The 27,388-nt window shown below is 37.2% G+C and overlaps 1 protein-coding gene across 1 annotated transcript in view; it reads left to right on the forward strand.

Moving 5' to 3' along the window:
- SMOC2 (SPARC related modular calcium binding 2) overlaps window positions 1-27,388 on the forward strand; it is a 108,273-nt gene that overhangs the window by 42,334 nt on the left and 38,551 nt on the right. The window contains exon 9 of the mRNA XM_008923614.3: window positions 21,213-21,399. Within this exon, the coding sequence (XP_008921862.1) occupies window positions 21,213-21,399 (187 nt within the window). The remainder of the gene's footprint in view (window positions 1-21,212; window positions 21,400-27,388) is intronic.

Raw genomic sequence — 27,388 nt, forward strand, 5'->3', positions numbered from 1 at the left:
AAATACTTTTCATGCTGGAGATTTATTCTGTCATTTCTTTCGCCAGAGTAAGCAAGAATAGAATTCTTTTGGGATTTCTGTTGTGTTGAATTCATGCATAGAAATTAGTCACTTTTAGGAGTGTTTAATTTTTACAGTGCTAGAGACTTGATCTAAAGCAAGACTTCTTGATGCAGCTGCTGGAAGCCAGATCTTCAAAACACACACACACATGCACACACACACACAAAATAAAAGTTGGGTTTATTTCTGAGAACTTGTTACCTCCAGTCCATCTAAAGACATATTCACAGAAGAAGAAAAACCAGAAGCATAGTTTATCTGTCTTATGACTGCTAGCCCATGGTGCATTAGCATCAAAAGCATCATGTTGGACTTGCTAACAGGACTTGCTCACAACTGTAGTGCCATACCTAGATTAGCAGAAGTAAGTCAAGAGACACTACGTAGCCAAACTTCTTCATAGTTTACTGTACTTGATTGGATTCATGTGTTAAATTTTAAATACATTAAATGAGTGGGGAGAAACTGAATGTCCCTGTCAGTCAAGGGCAGAACTCCCAGACCATGTTTGAACCATTCATACTCTGACTACATGCTACTAGTTCACCTGATAGATCACATTTCATCTGGATTAGACATAGACACGTCACGCAGTGTTTGTGCAAGCTTCATGCTTTCTGCTATCTTTATGCTTATGTGCTTTAAGCAAGTGCTAGAGGGCAAGCCATACATGATCCAACACAAAATAAGGTCGACTCAGAGGAAAACCTGGTCTGCCATTAAGACTTCTGAGGCAAGGTCAGGTTGTAAAAATTCTGAACACATCTATGCAAAGAGCAGTGGATTCAGAATTCAATGTCTCCTCAAACTATGGCTTTAGTGACTTCACAGATGCCCAAATTTCAACCACTGCATCTGGATATTCTGGTAATGTAAAATCATCATCATTTTTACTTCAGCTGTGCACACATGAAAGGAACACTTAGCTTTTTGTTTAATTTTCTGACACAGTGGATTGTTTGTTGCTACCTTTTTAATACAAACTATCAGTTTCAGGGCTTTAAAAATCTGTTACAAGATTTTATCAGTTAGTCCCAGAGAACTTGATCCAACAGGAGTTTCATTCTCAAAATACCATCTGGAAAAACACTGACATGCACACACATTATGTAGTATGGACTGCCTGCAAATGCAAACAAAAACAGTTGGTATAATGTCTACTGAGAATAACTTCTTAGTAGACTAAAACTGTGAAATTTAAAGTGATACTGTAAATAACAATTATGTGTCTGTATGTATACCAAATAGCTGCTTGCATTTATCTGTCTGTATAGTCTGAATCTGTTGGCAAAACCTGCGAGACTGACTAATATGACAGAATGACATTCTGAGAGTTGAACGCTGGTTTTTTGCCTTGTCATCTGACAACTTTAAAGCATTTGTACATAAGAGTTTTTCTCACATGGAAACTATGTTGGTTGTCAATGAGGTTTCTGTCTTGGTATCTTGCTATGTTTTGTTTCTCAGAGGCAATTGGTCCAGTGGGATCCCCATGCACAGATCATTCCCTGAAAGTTACCTTCTTATAAAGGACCTTGTTCCATACTCCAAACTGAACCTGACTAACTTCCTCCTGCTATGCCTATCCTGACAGAAGTCAGTCTTGGAGTTAAAAAAAATCTTCATGAAAAAAAACAAAACCAACATTTTCTTTCAAAGGAAATAAATGTAAGAGTTTGTGTGTCTGCCCAATTACATCAATTCTAATAGCCATTCCTTTCTGGGCATAGGAAAATTAATAACTTAGAGACAGAACACTGAGTAACAGCTCAGTGACTTTGTATTTATTCTCATTAATTGTTGCATTTTCCAGATGTTGCTTTTAGTATTGACTGAAGATAAACTACATGCAGTTGAAGTTGTGTGAGCTAGCAAGAAAAAAAGTAAGATCCAACTGTGTGTTTCCACTTAAGTATTTATTACAAAATAGTTAGAAGTGTTCTTGAAGTATTTTGAATCAGGCTTATTTTGCAATGTGAAGATTTGAGATATGAAACCAGTTATAACAGAAGGAAATCAAAATGGATATCATAATTAAATGAGAAAAGAACACAGGCAAGAGGGGGAAGAAAATATTCTAAAAGCTTGTTGCCTCTCTGTTTCAGCAGAGTTTCCTAGGAAGTCGTGTGTTGGCCTACAGAACCCTGGCTAATCTTCCGTTCTCAAATTTGATTGTATTCAGCATAAGGAGGGACAGGCAAGGACAAGTTCTACTTGCTCTTGCATTACGCATATATTGGACACTCAGAAATTGAGTTAAAATTAATATATAAAATATATTTGCATAGGAGAAGAACCTGAGCAGAAGTGGTCCATTAGTTGCAAACCACTGATTTACCTAGGAAAACCAGAATTTTTTCCCTGTTATTACCTCATTTTAGCTGTAAAGACAGTGTTTCCTTCCAGCAATTAGTGAGGTGTGAGCCACACTCAAACATGGGATTTGCATTCCCAAACTTGTATTGTAAGGGCAGTCACTAACTGTAACTGGAGAAGTAGAAGTATGGTAATAAGCTGTTGAAATATATCCATCTCATGCCTTCATAGGGCCTAGTGTATCTGATATCATCATGGTCTAAAAGTTACAACAGACTACTGTAAATCTGTGATATTCTGACATGGAGGTTTAATAATCCAGAGCACCTGAAATGGAATTGTCTTGAGCTCTAAAAACCTCAATTCCAGTCATGAAAGTAAAGAAGTATTGATTTTAAATGTCTTCAAACGTATCAAATGGTTATTAAGTTCACACACAGGTTCTGTCCATTACAGATGGGCAATCAGTCTCTACCAAATTTTAGATGAGTTCAAGTCTCTATATTATTGCTGTGAACTTCATAACTTGGACTCATCTGCAGGTCAACTCTCTACAGAAGAAAAGGCACTAGCATTTTTCCATGACATGTACAGCAAGTCTGAATGTTTTGTGATAACCACAGATCTGGCTTTTGGGCCTTGTAAAATCTGCAGGTGCTGAAAGACATCAGCTGGTGACAGAACATTTGTTTTTTGGCCTGTTGCCTCAGCAACTTGTACATGGAAGTCAAAGAGAAAAGCATTATGAGGGAGTTTAGTAAGAAAAACTGATAAAGAGGAAGACTGGAAGCTTCCAGAACAAGTGTTACGGCCTTCTCAGACTCTATGGGTTGGCTCTGCTTGCTAATTCATTAGATGTTCACTTTAGAGTTCATGAATGAACTCAACTATTTGGACTGAATGATAATTTCTGATTTGTATTTTACTCTTAAACCAGTACTGTTAAGAAACTGTTGGGGAGGGAGATATGTAAGGCACTGTCACAACTTATATCTGCTACAGTCTTATTTTTAAATATTTTGAAGAGTAGGGGGTAGTTCTCTTTCTTCTCTTTCATTTGTTGTTGTTTTCCTGGCAAGTACCGCAATAGTTTCAGAGTAGAATTATTTTTGAATATTGGTGGCAGGATACCCCTTGGCAGCTGAAAAACTCAAGGCTTTGAAACTACTAATTCACACCATTAAGGCTAATCAGTAAATGGTTGACTTCGTGCCTAATAAAACCTTTGTTTTACTTTTCAGCAGCAATTTTTGATAATATCCTATTCTTGATTTAGGTATTACGCAAAGAGAGAACAATACTCTTCACCCTCTTCACCTTCTTCACCTGAGAACAAAGTTACTTGTCATACTCTGGATCTCTTTCTTTTCCTTGCCTTGCTTTGCTTTGTCTGTCCTAAATTGGTAAAAGAAAATTACTGTTTTCTTTCAGTTCTTTCAGCCTCTTCCAAGAAGGTAAAACTTTCCAGACCTCCTGACCTCCTCACAGTGCTTGTCTATTATGATTCATTCTTAATTTGTAGGCTGCTGGATCATGCTTATTATAGAACTGTCCTATCTTTAATAATCCTTTTCACAAGAATTTCCATTTATCTTCATTTACTTTTACATATTAGTTCAAAACTTTTAGAAAGATCAAGCAGTGACATTTCCAGGTTTTTCCTTTCACTGCAGGGGAAGATCCTCCCATCCTAAACCATTAAAAAATAGAGTTCTGTTTTACATCCAATTGATGTTCTTTATGCTCAGGATGTTCCAGGGTTTCATTAGACCCCCACTGTGGGGAAGAAAAAAAAAATCTGTTTTATGCAAGGTTGATAATTTCTATTTTACTGCGTGTGTTAAAATTTGATGCCAAAAGATAGTAATCTTTCCTGACCATTTTTAATTATATCACATTACTTTCTGCAGCAAGTAAATGACATAAAAGTCCTCCTTGAAGTTCTTCTTTCGTTTTCAGACATTCACTCCCCCACCTACCCGCAGCTTTCTATGGTTTGCCAGACATCAGATTGCATAATCAGAAAAGCATAAATAAGCTCCATAAATCCTAAGAGGGATGTCAACCTGTCTATATTTTAAAGACAGATGTAAAAAAAAAAATCACATAAATCATGTCAATGCACAGAAATATATTAGACTGGATCATATCTAATGCCATAATCTTTCTGGAAAATACATAAAACTTTCAGTCAAGACAGTCTGGATCTGGCTATGGCTATACTATGATTGTTGGGTGGTATATAGAAGATAGATCTTCCAATGAGGTAAACAGTAAGAGCTGCCAGACCTTCCATCATCATCCCAAAGAACTGATAGTTAGGAGAAAATGCCTGTGTTCCATGCAGAGATGCAGTTTTTTCTTCTTTAAGTCAAATAACTGATTGTGCACCCTTCTAATAATTAAGCAAGTAGTATTTGAAAAAGAAGCCAAAACCAGTTATGTGAACTGTGGAATTCTACTGCTTGATCTGCACAAAAAATCTCTGACTGCTGTTAATAGAAATACAGACCATGAAAGGACCAGTGGTTACGTAACATATTGCTTAGTAGATCAGTTTATGGCTAGTCACAGTGGCTTAAATTTGGAGGGAATTTTACTTGAATGATTTATCATGTATGACTTCCGACATTTTTATTTGCCAAATAATGTATCTCTGAACACAATTCCTGAAGAGACTGACAGCTCATGCTACAGTTCATGCATTGCTTAATTATTTTCAAAAAAATTCTTGTCTTTTTCCTTAAATCTTGAAAAAATTTCCACGTCATACAGAAACTTACAAGGCTTCATCATTAATTTTAGTGTTCTCCACTTGGTCCAAAAGTAAGAGAAATTCAATTCCTACAGGCACTTACTTTTGTGCAATGAGTGTGCATTGGCCACCTGCCTGCAATGAAGCTATTGCATCAGTCCAACTCTTTACAGCAGTATCTGCTTTTAGGAACTGCTAAGGTCCCAGGTTAATGCTGTCTTCCACGGATCCTTTACCCTTGCCTGCCTTTAATTCAACACAGCGGGTTTTTTGTTTGTTTCCGGCGTACAGTCTCCTTTCCATGAAAAGCCACACTAAAAGTCATGATCAGAGCAAGGGAACTCACTCTAGTCAAATTACATTGCTCAAGTACATAAACCCACTTTGAGATCTTTTCATCTGCAAGGTCTGTCTATACCTCAAGTACTGGCTTGCTTTTCATTTTCACCACACTCTGTCCATCATGCTCTGTCCTGTCTCATATCAGATTGTTACAGATAAATGCTAGAGCTACCTTTTTCCTGCACTCTGTACTGCCTAGGAATAACTGTTTAGGAGTAACATTGCTGTATTGTTACACTGCATAGTATTGTTGCCATAATTCTATGTTACTGGAAAAGAAGCAGTGATTTAAAAGACAGATCGCTGTTTTTCATTCAGCTATTTTTAATACCTGCTTTAGTTTAAAAACAGCAGGTCAAGTGTCTGCATTCAGCCACAAATAAAATTATGTTTAAATAAGATTAAGACTTTAAATTAAATTTCAGATCTTAAATTCTCTTGCTGTGTTGCAAAACACAAGAAAAAAGAGAGGACTAAGCTTAATATACCGAACTAGTTGAAAATACAGCCTTCCATGGAACCATGAGATTTAATAGAAAACTTTTTTAAAAAAGTTAAACATGTTCACTTAAAAAAAAAGGTATCTTCAAGACAAAAATTCAAAGAACAAAAGAGTAGTTCCTAAAGCTTAGTGGTTTTGGTTCAAAACTCAAAATCTTGATTGTTCACTGTAATGTCTTGTTGGATCAGTAATTTTGAAACCTCATTAGTTCCTTCTTTTTTGAGGGCTGGGGTCCTTAACCTGACAGTACATGCAGGACATAAAGGGGTCCCCTTTTTATAAACTCAGAGATACTGCAACCAAGTTGTAGGCATCTTGGATTTTGTGATTCTCTGTGAAGTTCAACACACAGAAACAGCTTGTTGTGGGGTTTTGTTTTGTTCTCATTTAAAAAATCACCTTTTAATCAAAACCAAACACTTTGAATGAAAAAAGTCTTTTCATTTAAAGACTTGGTTTTCTGGCAAGGATAGTCACAAGGAAATTTTTCAATCAGCTATATTATAGTCATAACAACCTGTGAAAAAATTTGTATTTTTACCACTTAAACTGTGTTACCTTGTCCCATTGTTTTCCAGTGAGATCTTAGTGTTATTTAAACTTACCACTTCTGTTCTTCAGTGAATAAAGACAACCTATGGAAGGACTTTTATTTCCTCTATTTGAATTAATGCTTAGGTGCAGTTTTTGTTGCACTAAAATGCAGTATAAATACATAAATTCCTCAAATGTGACTGACCTGTACTGCCCTTGAAATTTTTCCAGTGCACCCGATTAGACCAGGGCAGCAAACTGGTTGAGGTTAGGTCAGGAAGCAGTGGAGTAAAAAGTCAAATTAATGCCTCTAGTGCCCCTGAAAGTTGAGATACAGTTTTAGCAAGAAAGACAGAAAATAGTTCAGAATTGCATTATCTGTTCAGGTTGAAACTGTAGGAAGGGTTGAGTGTCTTCCTCTGTCACTTGGCCAAATTTTCACATCTGTATTGATGTGAATTCTAAAAGATATAAGAGCTGACAAAGACTGATCCTAATGGTCATGTTTACTTGTCGTTTAGTTAATTCATCTACAAAGTCTGTTACCATGGAGAGTCTCAACAGAGTCAGGGGTGTGATTAGCTGTGGAAGCTCATGACCAACACATTGTTGTGTGCAGTTTACCCTTCTTTCAGGGCAGCACTCTGCCCAGTTATTCTGCCTGGAAAGAAGGTAGGGACCCTTTCTGTTTGTTTACTTGCCTAACTGCTTTGGGAAGCAGACTTGTAAGTAAATTCTGATCTTGTTTCCTCTCTGACTTTCCCAAAACTCCCACCATGTAGCTAAAGTCAAACTATCAGAAGGTAATGAGAAAATTGTTAATCTCGTTGCTGTCCTGTTTGACTGAATAAAGGTCCTTCAGCTTAAGTGACTTACAAATTTAGTGTTCTAGCAATTTCTAATCAGGTTTAAAAAGCAATCTAAGATCATTTTTAGGACATGATTTTTAGTTCCTATGAGCTGACGCAACAGAGAACCAGCAAAGCCAAAAATAACGGTATAAATGTCAGTGGTTTGAAAGGTCAGTTCTCTCCATTTCCCTACCAACCTCTCTAGTACGAAACAGTGACTTCTAACATAGTAACACATCCTGTAGTTCATCCCTTTAACTAAACAATCCAATATAATAATAGCAAATGATTGTAGGAGAAGATGGTTTACTTTCAGCAGACATGAAACCTCATTTTATTCAGAGCAGTGCAAATAGGATAACTCTGCTGCAGTTAGAAGGGCAATGCCACTGGAAGTCTTATGAGGAGAGATGCAAATCCGGCCTGGAGGGTTTCTTTTAATTTTCATTTAATTTTCCCTTAAATGGGAACATTAGTGGTACGGCACCGATGATTGTGCCATTGCCTCTCTTGGAAGCACACTCATTTCTTAAGGTAGTAGTTATGTAGTTAGTATGTAGTTAGTAGGAATCAGTGATAATAGGACAGTCCACATCAATCCAGTTCCTCTTGCATAGCTGGAATACTTTGATGAATGTGCTGTCAGCACAAGGGCTTCTCTACTCCACTTGTATTGCCAGCTGAAAAGCGGAACAAAGTATTTTCTCTTTATTAGTTTACATACAACTTAATTGTCTCCAGATGATGTGTTTTGCACATTGAAACATATTTATATTCAGAAACATTGAATATTCATTAATACCTTCACACATGTCTGAGAATACGTCAGATAGCTAGTCATAGTGTTAGCTGTAAGGATGTCAATACACTTGTCAAAATGAGCCTGTTTGACTTCAATTTGTGACTGTAGAGCATCCCCTGTCCACAGAAAGGCTAGAGGAAAAATGCCTTACTTCAGATCTTTTTATTCCCCATATAATTGAGTAAGAAAGTTTGTGAGTCAGAACACTATATTTAAACTTAGTTTACCTTTTTTTTAATATGTGCTTTTATTGGAGCCTTGTGCAATGTTATTATAGTCTCTGTTATTCATCCTTAATGTTGGTTGCACACACAGTCCATATTCTGTTTCCAGTCCTTTCTTTGCAGTCTTTCTCTTCTGTCAATAGCTGATCTTGATTGCATATTTCTCAGTTTTTTTCCTAGATATCATTCTTCAATCTCAAATGCTGATGGACTTTTCTTTGTAGTGCCGATTTCTCATCCCTCTTTTCTTACATCTTCTCTTTTAATTATAGCAACCAGAGGCATAAAGCGGAGGAAGCTTTATGAGGAGAATAATCAAGGAATAAAGGCTGTAAATCCTGCTATGACTTTGCAGGCTGCACTCTGAAAATACAGTGGCTCCAAACCCAAGCTGAGAGTTCTTAGGAGCATCCAGTTGAACAGTGCAATGAATAGGAGAGAGAGTTTGATTTCAGAGACCATTTCAGGGGTAATTTGTCCAGTTGTGACATCCATACTGCAGAATACTGAAGGATACCAAAATGCAGGAGCAACTTGGTGTTTGATCCTAAAGATAGTAGAGTACCTTTTCAGTATTAATTCAGTGCTTTTCTAACTAAGAAGGTTTCCTTAGTCAAGGCTATAAGTTTTCTTTGTGGAAATTCATTTGAGTTTTTAAAATAAAACTTAATACAAGTGTCATAACACCAATGTTGTTGGTCTGATTGACCAGTGCTCAGTCTCTGTTTTGGTCTGTATTTTGTGCCAATATTATTTCCTCAAGATGTCATTGTGGAGACTTAAGCAACCTGCAAAGTATTGTATGTGAAAGTGCCTGATGTCAGCTAGTGGAGGGAGACAGTGTGGTTTCATTGCTTGCATTTGGGGAAGCTAGCCAGAAACTCCAGGACTCAAACCCCAGCTCTGCTTCTGGGAGGGCTGTTGCAGTCTGGACAGATCAATGCAAACAGAACAAAAAGCTTCATCAGAGAGGTAGTTTACATAGTGTCTAGTAGAGGACTATGGAATACAATAATGAGCTTTACAGACTTATATAGTACAGGAGGTGAAACTGAAGAAAAAGGTGTTGCACTGACCAGTTGAAATAGTTGCATTTTTCTAAATGAAAAGGCACAACCTAAACCCTTTTTATCAGTTTCAATTTTGCATGTAGACTTTTTATCTTTTGTTTTGTTCATTGGTCTCTGTGTTTTAGTCATGGAAATCCTGACACTGGATTAACACTCCTTTTCCTTACAACTGACTGACAACTTCAAAGATTCCTCCCCTTCATTCTGCAAACTATACTTACCATTGTGTGATTGTAAAGTACACATGTAGAACACAAACAAAAAGAGGATACCCATTACTTTGGTGCAAGGGAGAACATGTGTCTTCTCTTCTGTGTTATTTTTATCAAAATGAACACACATGTATGAGGCAAAATTATTGGTATTTCAAGGGTGCTTGTTATGGGACTGTACTGCACTTATTCTCAAATGTGACCCAAGGCAAGCAGGTTTGTAAATACAAAGGCTTTCCCACTCTTCTTTAGCCTGCATTTGCTCCTTATGACTGTTGAAAACAAGTACAACTAAAGGCCCTTGTGGACTTCATTAATTATGCCAGTGGTTGATTGATTTGTCACAGCAGGCTTTATAACAATAGGCAGATTTAATCGGCAACAGCTCTGGTTGCAATAGCTTCACAACCTCCTGGGACCATCGTACACTGAGCTTCCTTTTGCATTATTTTCACGTCATCAAACAACATTTAATCTTCCCAAATTAAAAAAACCCAAAGCATACAGTGTATTATATGTAGAAACAATAACAGAACTGTCTTCACATAGGCGATAATAAGAATGTTTCCATATTAGGTGACTGAATGCCAACATTACCCTTTCCTGTGATGCTCATTTTCTGGTGAAGTTAAATATTTAGAATCTCTTTTATTTGAACAGTACTGACAAAACCAATATTTTGAATTTTCTCCCTTAGTTGTAGAGAGCTTCAAAATAAATAAGACCTGAGGTAGATGTGCATGTCTGTGTGGGGAGACAAGATAGGAGAAGGTCTGAAAGGCAAACAAGCTAAGCAAACACCTTGAAAAATAAAACTTTCCAAAACCTGTTCTTTACTCACACAATAGATTGTTGGGAAGTATTGGTGCAAGGCCTATTGCATTCATACAGGCTATTTGTGTGACATGTTAAACAATTAAAACTAATAATCTTCTGAAAACTTAAAGAAATCATGCCTTGTAAAGGATTAAGGATTGCTAGTCACACTTTAAAACTCTCATTTTACTCGTTCGAAAGTCTGACTTTGCTACCACGCTTCATCTAAGAAGCCTTTACAATTGTTCTGAATATTCTTGGGACTGAGTTTTCTGCTGGTGATCCCTACTGTGTACAGTGAAGTGGTTCCAGTTTACGGGAGCAGAAATTTTGATCCGGAATTTTAATGATAGTGGGTCTTCATTCTTCAAAAGCACAGGGATGTTTCACTATCACACCATATTTAGCATTATCTATACTTCAGAGAACTACTCGTTTTTGAAAACAGAGATGAAAATGGAGTGGAATTGGCATTTTTATTTTTAGTTCAGATTGCACTTGTTTTTCTCCAAAGTTTGAAGGTAAAGCCAAGCCAATGATTTGGCTTTGTTCTTGAAACCAAAGCATCAGCTGAGCTGTTTAACCATGGCCATATGAGAAAAGAGTAACGTAAAGCTATATTAAAAGTTCTTGGAGCCAAAAGAATTAGTATTAGAATATTTTCACTGGTTTTTACTCTTCTTTGGCTCATCCGCTTTATTGAACACTAAACTTTGCCAAAATCAGTAAACAGACTTCTGTCTGATTCCTTTGCCTCTCCTGTTATGAATATTGACATTGTATATGCTTCATAAATAGTGTGCTAGGGAGCAAAGACCTGTACAACACTTTATCAAAGATGAGCCTTTGGATTTGTGCAGGTTAAGCAGTGCAATTCTCTTTTGACTAGGCTTCATGTTCATGTAGTTGAATCTCATACTGAGGACAAGAGTTAAGGCATTCTGGGAGCAGTGTGACTCAACAGATGATAGCACATTACCGAATCTGCTTGTTGCTCTGTTAAAAGACTTTTCATTGCACAACAAAATTCTTGTAATTAGAGACAGAAGCAACAATATGCATACTCATTTTTCACCTGCTTCTTGCCTTCTCTTTGACAAGAAAAACAAGATCAAGCCAGTATAAAAGTGGCCAATTTTGATTCATCTGTAATAAATTAGCTTTTAAGTGTGTAACTATGTTCTTAGTATTACTACAATTTTTTAATGTTGAGATTGTTTAAACCACGTAGGTTTTAAGGGTGAGAGGCAGTGATGGTAGCATAAACTTTTGCATTATGGCTATCAAAGTAACAGTCCTTGAAACACTGAGGAAAAAAGGAGGATTTCTGTTTCTGCAGCCTGTTAATCTCTGTATTCCTGCTCAGTGTCAGAGGGCCAAATCCTTACCATTCTGTAATACCCATCCAGTCTGCTGTGAACTAGACAGAGCTGTATACTGACCATTTTGTAAGACACTCTGAGACACGTGAAGGAGAACTACCTAAATGCAAAATAACATCTTCTTCTTCTTTTGAACATATCTGCACATTTTTTTAACCGTGCACCTCAGATCACATTCCCATAAGACAAGCAGAAGTCCTCCTGGCTCATGCTGTCTTCTGCAACTGTAGTCAGGGTTCTACCTGTAAGGTGGTTGGAAAAGAGCTGATACTTAGAAAATCAAGTGTATTTGGAGTACAGTCACCTCACGCAGGAGTTAAGCAAAAAGGCTGGAAAACTCATGGTGCCAATACCATTAGCAGTATGGGCCAGTGGCAGGAACAAGACAGAGGCTGCAGCCAGAGATGCCACTGTACACCTCTGAATACTTGACCCTAGGCACCCAAGTAATTTTCCTTTCAAAGTCATATCCATGCACTAATGTAAATATTTCAGTTTCCCAAATGGTGAAGAGAGACATCTTCTGTTTCACTTTGGGGAAGTGCTGCATTGATAAACATCCCTGTAAGCTGGCTGGGTTATTTAAGTGTCAAAGCATGAATTTAGGTACCTGTTGGCCCATTTTGTTTTTTCTAATTTTTAGTAGAGCCATTCAAACAAATACTCTCAGCTAACCTGGCAAAGACTTTCATTTTCACAGCTCTGTGGAAAAAGTGAACCAGCTTTCTTTTCATTTCAAATCTTTCTTTAAAAATGAGAGATTTTTCCACTGGCAGGAGACTAACATTTGCTGGTCAACATACTCATAAAGCAAGAATGGTAGATTTGCGCAATTTTGTTTAATGAATGAGCTTTCAGATTGCTATAACAAGCTGGCCAGCTAGCCACTGTGTTTGGGAAAAGTCAGTGATTTTCATTTGCTGTAATTTTGGGTGGTGGCTTTTTCGTTTGGTTGATTTTGCAGTTTGAACACAATGGTGCTGCTCTGCTCTGGCAGAGTCAAGGCAGCCATATGTGGCAATAATAGGTACCGATATTTCTTCTTATGTAGGAAAATCAGATTTCACCCCATTTGGCAAATAACTGCTTTCAGATGTATCCTAACAGGATGGGACAGTCTTTTGCACAGTATCCCTGCTGACTTTAGGGAAGTCAAGTTAACAAAGTCAAGCAAGAGCACCCACAGGTGATAATCCATGCTCTTTCCATTAATTGAACAAAAGGGGGATAAGGGACCTCATCTGCTCAGAAGACCAGGTTTTTCACTCTCCTTGTGAAGCCTGATGTCATGTGATTGACCAGTTGTCTTTAAATGATTTTTATTTTGTGTAAAGGTCATATTTAAAGATCCATTGTAGAGGGTAGGGTGTAAATAGTCCTTGGGATCATGTTTGGCGCTTTGCAAAGGCTTGCTGTCACTTTCACACACTGCTGTTAATGATTAACAAAAATATGCTGCTCTCCATTCACTCCTCTCTCACATTTCATAGACGGTATTATAAAACGTTTGACTTGGGATGTTCAGGATACAAATTTTGTCTCTAATGCAAAATTTACCTTTGAAATAACATAGATCTATGACCTAATAGATACTAACTTAATGTTTCTCTGTTACTTATCTACAGTAGTATTAAATGCTAATATTGTAACATTTTGAATCAGATTGTATCATATTTGTAAATGAAGACTAATTTTTCTGTGAGTTTTCATCAAGTCAGTGGACAGATCTCACACTACTGTTTTATTCAATTTAAATAAGAATGGCAAAATATGGAATTATATTTTGTTTAAAAGAAGTAGCTAGTTTGATCCCTTAATCTGTTGAATGACCATGTGAGAACTCAGTGAGGAGAAAAAGAATCATAAATGAATAACTGAGTAATTTAAATCAGTTGTAATTCTGAGAGAAGAGAAATTTGAATACTTGTATAATATTTCTCATCTCTTTAACCAAGCAGTTGGGCTAAAATAAGAAAATATGCAGCAAAGAAACAATGAAACAATGCTAAAATAGCATTTTTTTGGTGGCAAAACAGGGGTTTTCTTTACAGTATTGTGATTACAGTGTTTCTCACAGTATTCCTAGTATTTCAAATTCTAAGAAAATAAAGAATTACAGAGGTATGTGCAAAACTTTCCCTAAACCAGAAACGTAAAAAAAAAATCCATTAATTGGATTCAGATTAAAGAGCAAGTCATCCCATTCCATTTCAGACCTCTGTCTTACAGCCCCTCAAAATTTCTCCTGTTTTTAGAACCAGAATTTGTTTATTACAGAAATGTAGATTTGACATAGGGCTACTTGGTTACTCAAACCCAGGGTAAAAGTTGAGACAATCTTGGTATATGCTGGTAGATTAAATTGACTGTGATAATGTTCTTTTCAGGTAAAGCTAAATGGGAACTGGTGGTCTCTGTGTTTTGGATCTTTTTTTCGACAGGCTGAGCGCATTTCCAGATGGTTTTCCTTGTGACCTGCAGTATCTTTGCATATGAAACCACATAGATAAATGAGAGCATCTGTCTGTGTGTTTTCCTGCTTTGGTCAGTGGAGTAAAGTACATAAATTAATTACTAAGGCTGTGTTGAAGTTCTGAGCTTTTTGTTTAGCCGCAATCATCTACCCAAGCTCCAAAAGTCCAAAATAGCGTACAGCTATACATCAAGAACTCTCTGAAAATGCACATAAGGGGCCTGCAATATTTGGTTCCCACAAGTTTTTTCACAAACAAGAAAAAATATGGGTAGGAATGTTGCCAGCTTTCCCCAGTCCTTGAGAACCCTCATGCTGATGCGTATCTGAACCTAATGTAAATCAAAACACATGGCGCCAGATGCGTATTAGTACTGTAATTTAGTCCTAGGTTTTGGTTGCCATTTAGATGTTGGGTCTAAGGTTGAGTGTTTATTAATATTACCTATATGCTTACAAACAGGACTTGGTCCATGAAGAAGTATTAGGTTTAACTGGAAATATATGCACGTGAATATATTCAGCTGAGATGACGTCCATTGAATTTAATGGGTATTTTTCCATGGATTTCTACTGAGGGAGGACTGGGCCACATAAATACCCCTTGTTTGATTCAGGTTAATGAATGGTCTTTATAAGAAACTAGTAGCATGAGCAAATTACTTCTTGCATTTTTTTGTAACATTGAGCTGCACTTGATTCCTGTCAGAGTCAAGCTTACTTGAAACTGTCAAGAGGGGGCAGGCAGACAAATTCTTGTAAGAACAAGTCTTAAGAAAGACTGGTGTGAGGTGTCCATACCCTGGCCATAAGGGGTGACAAAATAACTTTGTGTACACAAAGGGTAGGAAGTTAGTATCTTAAGCAGCATTATACAACCTCATCTATCTCTTCAGAGTAGGAATCTGTCATGCTAGAGAACATCTCAAAACCTGGAAAACCTGAAAGAATATGAAGCCATGGAATTACACCTCTCCTTCAGTAGAACAAAATAGTTTAGGGATTTTTTGTCATTGTTATTAGCTGTGCTTATAGCAGGAACAGACATGATGGATTCTGGGTGATGAAATTGGTCAGCTGCAGGTAAAGAACCTTGTAGTTTACCTTGAAGGTGCATGTTTTTTGGAGTTAGGAATAATTGGACCACTTCTCTAATGGACCATTTTGCCATTCAGTCAACATAAACTCCTCTGCAGGGAGAGCATACCTTGAATAGAAATTATCCCTCTTCCCACTGCCTTTCTAAAGGGAACGTTTTGGTCATATTTGGAAATACAATTTGGCTTAATCTAAGTGGAAATCCATACAATGAAACTTGAAGACTACGAAAACTAGTTAAAAATGTAAAAACATATTGTGATCAGTTTCCTTGGGGCATATTAACTTTACTGGTTCAAGGAGGGTTCATCCTAAGCAAATTAATCAAACTCTCATTCTCATGAGATGTGAATTTCTTGGAGGGTTTTATGGCTGTCAATAGGATGACTATTTAGCCATACTAATTATGATGGTATTGAAATTAACTAGCACAAAGTTTCTGTAAATCAGTATTTGAAGTGTTCTAAAGGAGTGCTTAAGTTACGCTTCATTAATTAGGACAGAGAGATAACATTCTGACTAGCAGAAATTGTCATACAATTTAAGTCTCTGTATAGTGAAATTTGGACACGATTATATTCTGTCTGTATGTCCTCCTAGAAATGTGGTAGAACTGCAGTATTAACTGTCTGTAATGTTACACTCCATTCCTCTAGAACACACTTATCATTTTTTGAAGTATTTTTGTTCACAGGTTTCTCGTTACCTGATTTCTTTAGAAGACACTGAGCTTCAAGCCTTAATAAAAGATCCATTTACCCTGAAAAACAGGCTTTCTATATTGCTCTTTCATGACCTATTTATCGTAATGAGAAAAAGAGGGAGAAGGAACCAACTGAAAACAGAATTTCTTGGAATGGATTCTGTTTGTCATATACACATTGTAGGGTTAAGGAAATTGGAAGGAAATGTTTGTATAGTGGCAGGAAATGTTAAAGTACCATACAGATGCCTTTGTAATTTTCTACAGATTTGACGAGTTGTTTCTGCAGAACACACTGAAATTTAGATGCAAATACAGCGATTTATATTTACACAAAAAACGCCAACTCAAATCATTTGTAATCATGAAAGTCCACATTTTGGGAGAAGTTGTGATAAGACACAGCAGAAAAACTGCCAGAATTTCTGAAACAAGGGGCCAAAACATCTCCTGTTACAAGACTAACAAGGTGATTATCATAACTTACATAACACAGCACTTGGTGTTTTAGATGTGCAACAGAAAAACGCAGTTTCATATATTATTCAGGATGACTTTTCCAGAAAAGTCACTGCATTTCTCCTGTAGGATATTCCCTAGTAAACATTAATTAACAGTTTAGGTAGTCCATCAGAGATGAATAAATAGAGCCTTTCATAAATAAGGATCTACGGTGTTATTACTACTGAGGCATTTTTCTGTTCATGTAAATGAACTCGATTCATTGAAAGGTAGACTGTCTTCTTAGGAATAACTGACAAAAAGAACTGACCGCAGATTTTACACAAAATATGGAACTTATCCACAGAGTTTGTCATTAGCCGAAGTATGTTTCTCCTTGACAGAAGCTGCAGCATTTCAGCTGGTTGTTTGTAATGGACTATAAAGGAATCTTGAACCAGAACACCAAAAAAAGCATTTAGTAATTAACCTTTAAAGTAAAAAGGGAAGAAACAGAATAGCACTGTGATATAGAAAGAGTAACATACATTATATCTTAAGTAGTTTTTTAAATTCACTCTTAGTTGTGAGCAAGAGTTTTATTTGTTCATTCAAAAATGGTGGTACAGAGGCTCTTGGTGTAAAAGATATACTTCATTACATGATTGAAATGTCTGTGTTGAATCACCAATGCTTATGAACTTAAATAAAATACAGTTTTGGGTAGAAACTGCAGAAATGTTTATTAACCTGAAATAAATTATCCCAGCTGAGCTACAGTATGGCTGACTAACATGGTAGGCTATGCAGAAAGGATTTTTCAGCCATTTCTAATTATTTTTTTTCACTAAGATGCTTGGAAAACATTTTTTATTTTCCAGCAAGACAAAACTGAAGGAACTAAGTGAAATAATAATAGTGTAAGCACATTCCTTGAGAAGAAGCTGGAGTGTCAGTGCTTTTCTGTTCCCAGAGGGAGTGTTATTGTAGTAAAACATGCCATAGAAAGTCGATGTATTTTAATAAGTCAGGTACTTATGCTACTTTTATTGTGGCACAGATCTTTTTCCATACTGTTCACTTTATGAACTTCTGGTATCCATCTGTTATGGTTCCAGTTCATAGTTGTCATCAGATTGTTTGGACAAACTGTCAGGCATTTTCTAAGTTAATGACATTTATCACTGGTTCTCCTGGGAAATGAACATTTGTTGACCGTGACTCCTCTGACATTACAAAGACAATTATTTGCAGCGATATGGTAGTTCTTGTGATAAGGGCTCTTAGCATCACAGGACTACAATTGCATCTTTCCACTACTCCTGCTGTAAATAATTGAATGAAAAGTTTGAAAGGGAATGAATGATTCCCTCAGAGAGGAAATTACACAGAGAACGAATATTCTGGTTTTGGCAGGCAGGATTATAGATAAGCACTTTAGAGCAGTTTTCTTTGAGGTAGGAAGAGTGTTCTAGTGGGGAAAACAAACAAAGAATTGGTGGCACAAATGGTCATGTGAAAAGTGTACAAAACCATTAGACTTCAGAAATTGCTCTCTTGGGCAGTCACAAGGCACATTGCCTGGTAGCTGATCTGAAGCTAATTAGCCATTGTAGAAGGGAGAAAAATGATAAGCTATTCTGCACTTTTGTTAGATAAAGTGAATGAACTGGGTTCAGTAGATTTGTAATAAGACTTAGTCATTTGGCTCATAGAGAACTGACAAGCATGGTGTCCATCATATTAATTTTTTTTTTCTATTTTTTTCAAAAATAATCTAGATTTTATCTGACAACTAATTTAGGCCTAATGAGAAGTTCCTTTTCTTGTTACAATTTCCCATCTGTAGGGGAAGGCTAAGAAATTAAAAGTTCCAAGAAGGTGAAAGTCCTTCCTTTTTATCTTTAAACTTTCCTTTGATTACTGTTACTGTCTGCTCTGTTTCCAGTCTCACTTGAAATGTTAAGTTCAACCAGTCTTCTGACTGTCCCTCCTAAAGCCATAAGTCACACTTGCAGCCCTCCTGTGACATGTTTCCCATAATGCTTCTTTTCTGTACTTGTGAGATTTAAAACCAGACATAAGGGAGAAAAAGGACCAGAATAAACCTGACCTAGTGCAAAAGATACAAATTTCTAGCTTGAGCAGCAGCTTGTGGAAAACTTTGCCTCAGCAAGTCCATCAGTAAAGACCATTTATGTAAGTCTATTACACTAGCTCCTAAATCACCAGAACTCAGGCGACTGGACTGGCCTGTGAGTCAGCATTGCAGTCCTCTGCTGCTTGTTTCAATCAGTAGAAATTAGAGCTTTAGGGAGTGTATCTTATGCTCACAGCTGAAACAGTCCATGTCTGCTCCTGCACAGGGACTTTTCCATCACACCCTCTCCGTTCTGCTACATTTTGTCTGCCTGGATGACCTGACTATGTAGTCTTTATACACCAATGTATTTTCTAAACAAAGCTGGAAGCATGAAAATGTATTGCACCTCTGGGTTTGGGAGAGATAATAATACCTGCACATCGAGATTGTGTTGCTGGTTACAAGGATGTACAACAAAAGAAGGTCATAGTAGCTAATGGCATGGTTCCAAGGTTTATCAGTATGAAAGAGAAATTAATTTAGCAGAGTTTAAAGACAAGTAATGATTTCTTCCCTCTCACTGCAGTTACTTCACCCAGGTTGCTCCTTTTTACTTGGTTATATACAAAATGCTAAAAGTGAACAACTAAGTTAAGTGATGTGTTTTTCAGGGTTGTCATACCTCGTTACTTGATAATCATCATAATCCAGACAATGAGAGAAAGATTTATTTTGGCTATTCTGAGACAATGTTGGTGACAGATTTCTAATTTGTGAAACCATAGCTATTTCTGCAAAGGTTTCAATGTGCAAATAATTATTTATTTACCTTTTTTAAAGAAGCATTTCTGTCCCCACTATACTGATTCTCTAAGTACAGTTTATTATCTAAACACTGGCACTTTGAGTGCTATTCAGTCTCTGTTTATGCAGTGGATCGATCAAGAAAAAACATGAAAAATCAATCAACTTATCTAAATGTCCTGTTCAAATATTCTGTGAAAAAAAGAGGAAAAGAAGTCAGCCAAACATGTTTATCTGTGCCTTATAATCAAATTAGCATATGCTAAATATGCTTAGTTTTTAAACCTTTTGCATGGATTGGAACAAAACATACTGTTTTGTAAACCAGGACATTGTATAGGTGGAATTATGTGCCATTTAAAATATGAACGTGTCTAACTTCCTACTACCTTTTCCCCTGCAGCAGAAGTTTTACTGATTCTGGACATCTGAATTTGCAAAAAGTTAGCAAGGAGCAGTAGTATTCTGGATATAACTCGTGAATTTCTGTCAGCTGATGCCTACAATTTGCAAAGCATTTTCTGAACCCTGTGGATAAAAGTAAATGATATTATACTAAAGCTGAAATTTGTTAAAATGTACTAGAAAATTCAGTCAGGATTCAACTTGTTCTTCTGTGGGTTGAACTGTGAAAAGTCAAGAAGCAAATCCTTTAACTGACATGAAAGAAAAGCAAATATTATCCACAGATTGTTTTTATTATTGTAACATTAAAATTACTTTTTTTATCTGAAGAGAATATTTTATTGATTGAAATTCTAGTAACTTCAAATTTTCCTATGAGTAATTTGTGTGTTTGCAGAGGGCTTAACATTCTTGTTTTTCAAATACTTCAATTTTTTTTCCCCACTGGATAGTTTGGGAATTATACAGAAGCTGTATTATTAACCATCTAAATACACATGGTAAGAGACTGACTCTAAAATCCCTGGCAAAATAATGGCTTGACTAAATAGCCTGTCTCATTTATTATCTCTACATGGTCACACGTACCAGTTAAGTAATGACCAAAAGTCCTCAGCAGAGGTGTTATTTTACTGATGTTATTTTACTGGTGTAAACTGACAGGTATTCTCAGGCCCTGTGGTTTCTGCTCTTTCACTGCTGCCTCATAGTTTCATATAAAGGCTGGGGATGTGTAGATACATAAATTTTTTGCACGTTCAGAAAGATCTAGGACATACTGATAGTATGAGATAAAAATGTATTACTTTTTCTTGTGGGTCTTTTCTCTCCAGAGCAAATGATACACTGCCAGTACCAGAAACACCAGTAGAGAATGTGGAAGAATTTTCACTGTTTTAAGAGGTTGTTCCAAAACTGGAAAGAAAGAGCAAAATATAAAAATCTAAATGAATATCTAGATGAACAATCCATTTAAGGAATCCTGAGATGTTGGATTTTTACTGTTCCCTCTGAAAAGAATCAGTAGTTAAGGGACTGTGGAGTGGAGGAGGATTTTTTAGGGTCACAGAGAAAGTATTTGTTTATCCATAGATCAAGTATAGGAAAGGGGGTGTTCAAGATATTATTAGGACTATAAAATGGAATAGCTGCATGAAAAGGAAACTAAAGCTTCTCTACAGTATACAGCCTAAACCAACGTAGCTGGTATTTGAGCTGTAGCACGCCTCTTCAAGCACAATCCTTATATGCAATCAAAGATATAAAAACTGTTTGATAAATCTAGTAGGCTCTTCCAGTCTAGCTTCTTCAGTACTTTTTCTTTTCTGTCCAAAAGCATCATCATGTGATCAAGAACTTCAGTCAGCCCTGGAGGAAGCTAAACAGCCCCAGAAAGACAATGTGTTCATTCCGGAGTGTGCTCAGGGCGGCCTCTACAAACCAGTACAGTGCCATCCTTCCACAGGCTACTGCTGGTGTGTTCTGGTGGATACGGGACGTCCCATCCCTGGTACATCAACAAGGTAAGAGACTACACGTTCATTCTCAAAATGATCTAAGATGCCTTAGTGTCGATATACCAACATGTAGATTTCTATTGCTGGTGGAATTATGTCTTATAGGTTTTTTCCACCATAAAGTGAAATATGTTAAGAGATATCAAAAGTTAAGGCCAGATGGCCATGGACCCTTTCACTGCAATGTCACAGGCATTTTTCTATCCTAGTCATCTTCTTTACTTCTATTTTGTGCTGGGAAACCAAGACTTGGAGCAGATAATGAATAATCCCAGAGGAAATCTCACACTCAGCCTGAATATAAAAGAGCCAAGTAAGACAGTCTATGACAGAAACTACTTCCAGCCTCTGAAATGCTCAGTTAGTTTTCCAGCAACCTCTTCAACTATTTCGTATGACAGGCTTTGATGGAACAACTGCTCAGGAACCCATAGAGAGGAAATATCATTTTAGTGTGTTATTAATAGAAGCTTGGAGTTCAGTCATCTCAGCTGAGCCAGATACATGATAAAGTGTTGTAAGCCACATAGAGCAGATGTAGGCAAGGCACATATCAGGTTCCAGAGGATGTTATTTAGGTCGTTTATTGTGGTTTGACCCTTGTAGAAATGCTATAGATACTCATACAAAGCTAGCAGGCAATATGGGTATCTTTTCAAGCTTAAGCAAAATAATTTTTTATCATTTATATAAGGTTTGTGAAAGAAACACACATTATAAGCCACTTGCTGTAAAATATTATATTACTGGGGAGGGTTTTTTCACATATTCTTCAAGTGCTGATTTACTGCTAACTGTTTATACCACAGTCTAGACCATGACAATTACAATACCATCTGAAGTGGACTCAATGAGCCTAGATGTCTTTTCCAACCTTAAGCATTCTATAACGCTGTGACTTAAGTTACTGTTGATCTACTGTTTCTGACAAGTTGAAGTCCATAAACTGTCAAAACAAAATAGTCCAAATTTGCTCCTGAAACTGCAGGATGAGTACGCATATTGTCTTAGGATCTAGAGATGTCCTCTAGAGATTCCAGAGGCTCTCTTTTATGCTCCTGCTCTGTTCTCCATCCCTAGGTTTGATAACTTTCTTCCTTTTAGTGCTAATCCTTCTTTGAATTTTATTTCCTATTCCCTAATTTGAGTCCAAATCATCTTCTTGTGCTCATCAAGCAATGAGGCTTTCACTTTGGTTTTGGTTTTGTTGGGTTTTGCTTATTGATGGGCTTGTCTTGTTGTTGGTTTTATTTTGTTTTGTTTTTCTTTTAATTTTTTTTGGAGTTCTTATTAGTATAATTTTATTATAGAGTCACAGAATAGCTGAGATAGGTGGGGACCCCTGATGATCCTCTGGTCCAACCCTTCTACTCAAGGCAAGGTCATCTGGAGTAGATTGCTCAGGATTATGTCCAGTTAGTTCTGAGTATCTCTAAGTATGGAGAATCCACAGCCTCTCTGGGCAGCCTGTTTTAGTGTTTGATCATCATTACGGTTAAAAAAAATTTTTTTTCTTACAATTACACAAAATTTCCTCTATTTCATTTTATGCCCGTTGCCTCGGTTCCTGACACTGGACATCACCAAGAAGAGTCTGACTACCTTTTCTTTATTTTCCTCCCTTTGGGTATTTATAGAGAATAATAAGATCCTCCCTGAGCCTTCTCTTCCCCAGGGCGATCAGTGTCAGTACCCTTTCCTTATTATGTCGAATGTTTCAGTCCCTTGACCATATTCATGGCCCTTTGCTAGGCTCACTTCCAGTATATCCACATCTCCCTTGTTTGGAGAGCTCAGAGCTGGACACAACATTGCAGATATGTCTCCTTTTCTCAGTGTGAATGAGAGGGGAAGGATCACCTCCCTTGACCTAATGACAGTACTCTTTCTAATACAGCCCTGGAGGCTGTTGGCCTTCTTTGCTGCAAGGGCATATTTCTGCCTCATGTACAGCTTAGTGTCCATCAGAAATACCAGGTTCTTGCTTCAAATTTGCTTTCTGTCTGGTTTGCCCCATCCCATACTGATGCAGGGGACTAATCTTCTCCAGGTGCAAGAATTTTGCATTTGCCTTTTTTTGAAGTTCATGAGATTCCTGCCAGCTCATTTCTGCAGCCTGTTGGAGTCCCTCTAAATGGCAGCACGATCATCTTATGTATCAGTCACTAGTCCCAATTATGTATCATCTGCAAATTGCTAAAGCTGTTCTATCTCCCAGTATCCTGGTCATTAATGAAGAGGTTAAAGAATATTGCCTCTATGAGCTTTGGGGAACTCCACTGGTGACTGGCTTCCAGCTGAAATTTTGCTGCTGATCCCAACTATTTGAGGCTGGCTGTTCGGCTAGTTTTCAACACATATCCCTGTTCATTTTTCTAGCACATACTTCATCAGTTTATCTATGAGAATGTGATCAGACACAATGTCAAAAGCCTTGCTAAGATTAAGATAAATGATATCTGCCCTTCTCATCTTATCCACTGAGCAAGTTAGAGAATTGTAGAAAGCTGCAGTGCTGGCCAAGTATGATTTCCTCTTCATAGTTCTGTGCTGGCTGATCTCAATCACTACCTTCTTCTCCTTCATATGTTTTGAAACAGTTTGTAGGAAGATTTGCTTCATCACCTTCTCAGGAACTGACATAAGCCTGGTTGGTTTATTATTTGGCTCTTCCTTGCCTTTAGGGAAGGCAGAAGTGACATTTGCTTTCTTCCAGTCTCCTTACACAGTCAGTACAACTTTTCAGATATAATTGAGACTGCCCCACAATGACATCAGCTGGCTCCCTCACCAATGGTGGGTGCATCCCATCAGGTCCCATGCGTATGTCCAGTTTGTTCAAATAACCCCTTCTCGACCTTCCTTGCTCTAGAGTTTACTATTGGTCTCAGTGACATGGAATTCCTGAAGACTGCTCTTAAAAATAAAGATCAAGGAGAAGGTGGCATTAAGTACTTTTCTATGTCCTTTGTTACAGGCTCTCCTGTCCCACCTAACAGCAGGCCCACACTTCCTTAGTCTTCTTTTTGCTGCTGATACACATGTAAGAAGTCCTTCTTGTTGGCCTTCATGCTCCTTACTAGATTTGCCTCCAAAGGGCTTTAACTTTCCTAACCCCATCCCTGAATACTTGAAGAGTGTCTGTATCACCTCCTGCATCACCTGACCCTACTTCAACCCTTGTATCCTTCTTTTTTAAATCTGCATTTTGTTAGGTGCTCTTTGTTCATCTGTGTAGGCTTCCTGTCACATCCTGCACATTGGGATGAACTATTTATGAAACTGGAGGTGGTGATCCTTGAAAATTAAACAGCTCACTTTCCTATTCATGTGTATAGTCTGAATGCACTGTGTGCCATGTGACTCCTCTTGTCATATAGGCTGGAATTCTAGGTCTTCCCAACCCCTTGATGAGCCCCCTATGGACCTTGAATCAGTCTCTGTCTTCTCTTTTTTCCTGTTTGGTCTGCTGGCCTCCTGTGTTTCTCAACTACACAGTCACTCAGCTGTGGGAGAAGAGGGAGCAGGAGTGTTTTCACTGTGCTGCATGCCTCCAAAGCTGGAAGGCTGGAAAATTGGATTCAATTATTCCATGCATATGGTTCAGACACAAAAGTGTTCTGCTTGATGACTTATACTAAAAAGATCAGCTGCTGTGGTCTTGACCATTCCTAATTTGTTCATCTTTTTTGGACTTATGGGCAGTTTTCAATAAAGCTCTGAGGAAGTAATATTTAATAATATCCCCGGAGAGGACATTTCTGAGCACAGATGGGTAAGTAGAGTACTCAGTTTTAGGAATTTCATACTAAATAAAGAATGACTGGTGTATTTAGGAATCTACAGTCTTGGTAAACAAGCAGGTGGAATTACTGCCGGGAGTTTAAAAGGAATGTCTAGACCTCATTTCTGAGAAAGATTTAGGTGGGCTGGAATCCCATAAATTATTTCTTTTTTATTTTTCTGTATTGATAAAATTAAACTTTTTTTCTCTGGCAGAGGGAAGTAAAGGGGGATCAGAATATGATAAGGATTATACAGTTGTCTTTTTGCAATTCTTTTTTATGGAAAGGAAAGAGTGAACATATGAGTCTTTTCTAGTTTAAAGAACCAGGGATTTGTGCAAAATTGGGTGTACTATCTTTCAGTTTTCCTCTGCAAAATAGAAATTAAAAGGTGTTAAAATGGTACTGCAGGAACTGATAGCATAAACACTCCTGGTAACAATATGGATTCATAGCATACTGGAATCTCTGTTCTGCAACCATGGATTAAATCACTAAGGGACAACAATGAAAGACAGATCTGGGAAGCTATTGCCAGAACAGCTTAGCATTTTGCATGTTGTTTCTTTTGAAAGTATTCATGAGGATATTTGTCAAATCATAAGGCTCTGAATAGCACAATAAATAAAGTTAGTCACATTAAATAAGACCTCCAAAATGAAGAGAAATTATTAATACTTATTCAACTTGTAATACACTGTCATCTGAAAAAAAGACAAATAATTATTTTTCAGAAAAATAATCTCATCCTAGAGTTAAAATAAAGATATGTCAATGAAGAATGACTCTAGGACATTTAAGACAGTAAAGCTCAAAAGAAATAGGTGAAATTGTGGTATAAGTCTGGATTTTATGAAAACCTAGGGAAAACATCCATTTAATTAAAAGGAGGTAATGCATTTAAAGGGTAAAAACAACTATCCTCCCAAAAGGCTTATCAGTATGGTCCTCACCAGCTGGCTCTGAATGCCTCTTGGATATCACAGCATGATTCTCAGCCTTTTTTTGTTCAGTGGGGGCCATGAGGTTGTGTTCTCATATGGGACTTTTTAGCAATTAGGACCATATGAAAAGTAATCCCCAATCCACTTGCACAAGGTTCTCTAAACTTAAAAAAAGATCGTAAATCATCTGTTTCATGAGGCTACCTACACTGTAGAATCCCTGTGAAAGCCTCCATCCTGTACTACTTTTACACATCAGTAAATCTCAATGCTTCCCAGCAGACTGATCAGAGGTACAAAACACCCTTCGTAAGTCCTTGCCAATACTAGATATACATTCACTTTAAAATTCAAAAGAGTAACTTGGGATGTCTTTTGACTGCAGTTTAACCTGACAGTGCTCCATTCTGATATGCTATCCCTTTCCCATTCTTTCTCCATGAAAACTGGGGCAAGTCTGTTTTTCTTATCTGTTTTTACCATGGCTGTTACTGCATGGTAAATTTCTAATGACTCATTTTCTTTCTTCAGTTACTTTAAAGAATTAAACATAGACCTTTGACATTTAAGCATTTAACACCTATTGGGCTTTAATAAATTTAGTTTGTATATTATGAACTACATGTGTATTTAACAAAAATATAAGCCAAAAGAGTAGAAGAGTAGAGGCCAAAAAATAAAATGTAGGCACAGAGCAGAAACACTAATAGAAGAGGATGGGGGGAATGTAGTCAGGTATCAGATTAATCGGGGACCAGGCTGTTTGCCAGATACTGCATTAGTGAGTATTGCTCACTAATTTCCCTTTCACTGTTTCCTTGACTGATTGAAGTGGTCATCCATCAGGTATCTGAATCCAACCCATGCTATCAAAGCACCTTCTATTCCTGCCATTCTTGAGGGGAAAAAAAGAGTCTCTAACTCTCCCATGTCCCTAAAAGCAGCACTGTACCTTCTTGCAGCAGATAGAATTTGATGAACCAGTGGTCAGTTTCATCAGATGATTTAAAAATATATTAAGCCCTCAATGGAAAAATAATATTGGGTTTTTTTATGCTACCTGATAATTAAGGTCAAAATATTTAGGCATTGCTCCTAGGAGCAGTCTGGCCTGGACCCAGGACATAGCTACCATTTAATGTTTTTAGAAAGAATATTATGTTCTAAAAAGTTTGGATTAGTATATTTTAATTAGAAATTTTAGTGTGCCACTCAGTAATGTCATTTTGATAGGCTTAGAATAGTAGAATTTTAGTTATATAAAAT

This window comes from Manacus vitellinus, unplaced genomic scaffold, assembly GCF_001715985.3.
Source record: "Manacus vitellinus isolate BGI_N305 unplaced genomic scaffold, ASM171598v3 scaffold_37_pilon, whole genome shotgun sequence".
NCBI lineage: Eukaryota > Metazoa > Chordata > Aves > Passeriformes > Pipridae > Manacus > Manacus vitellinus.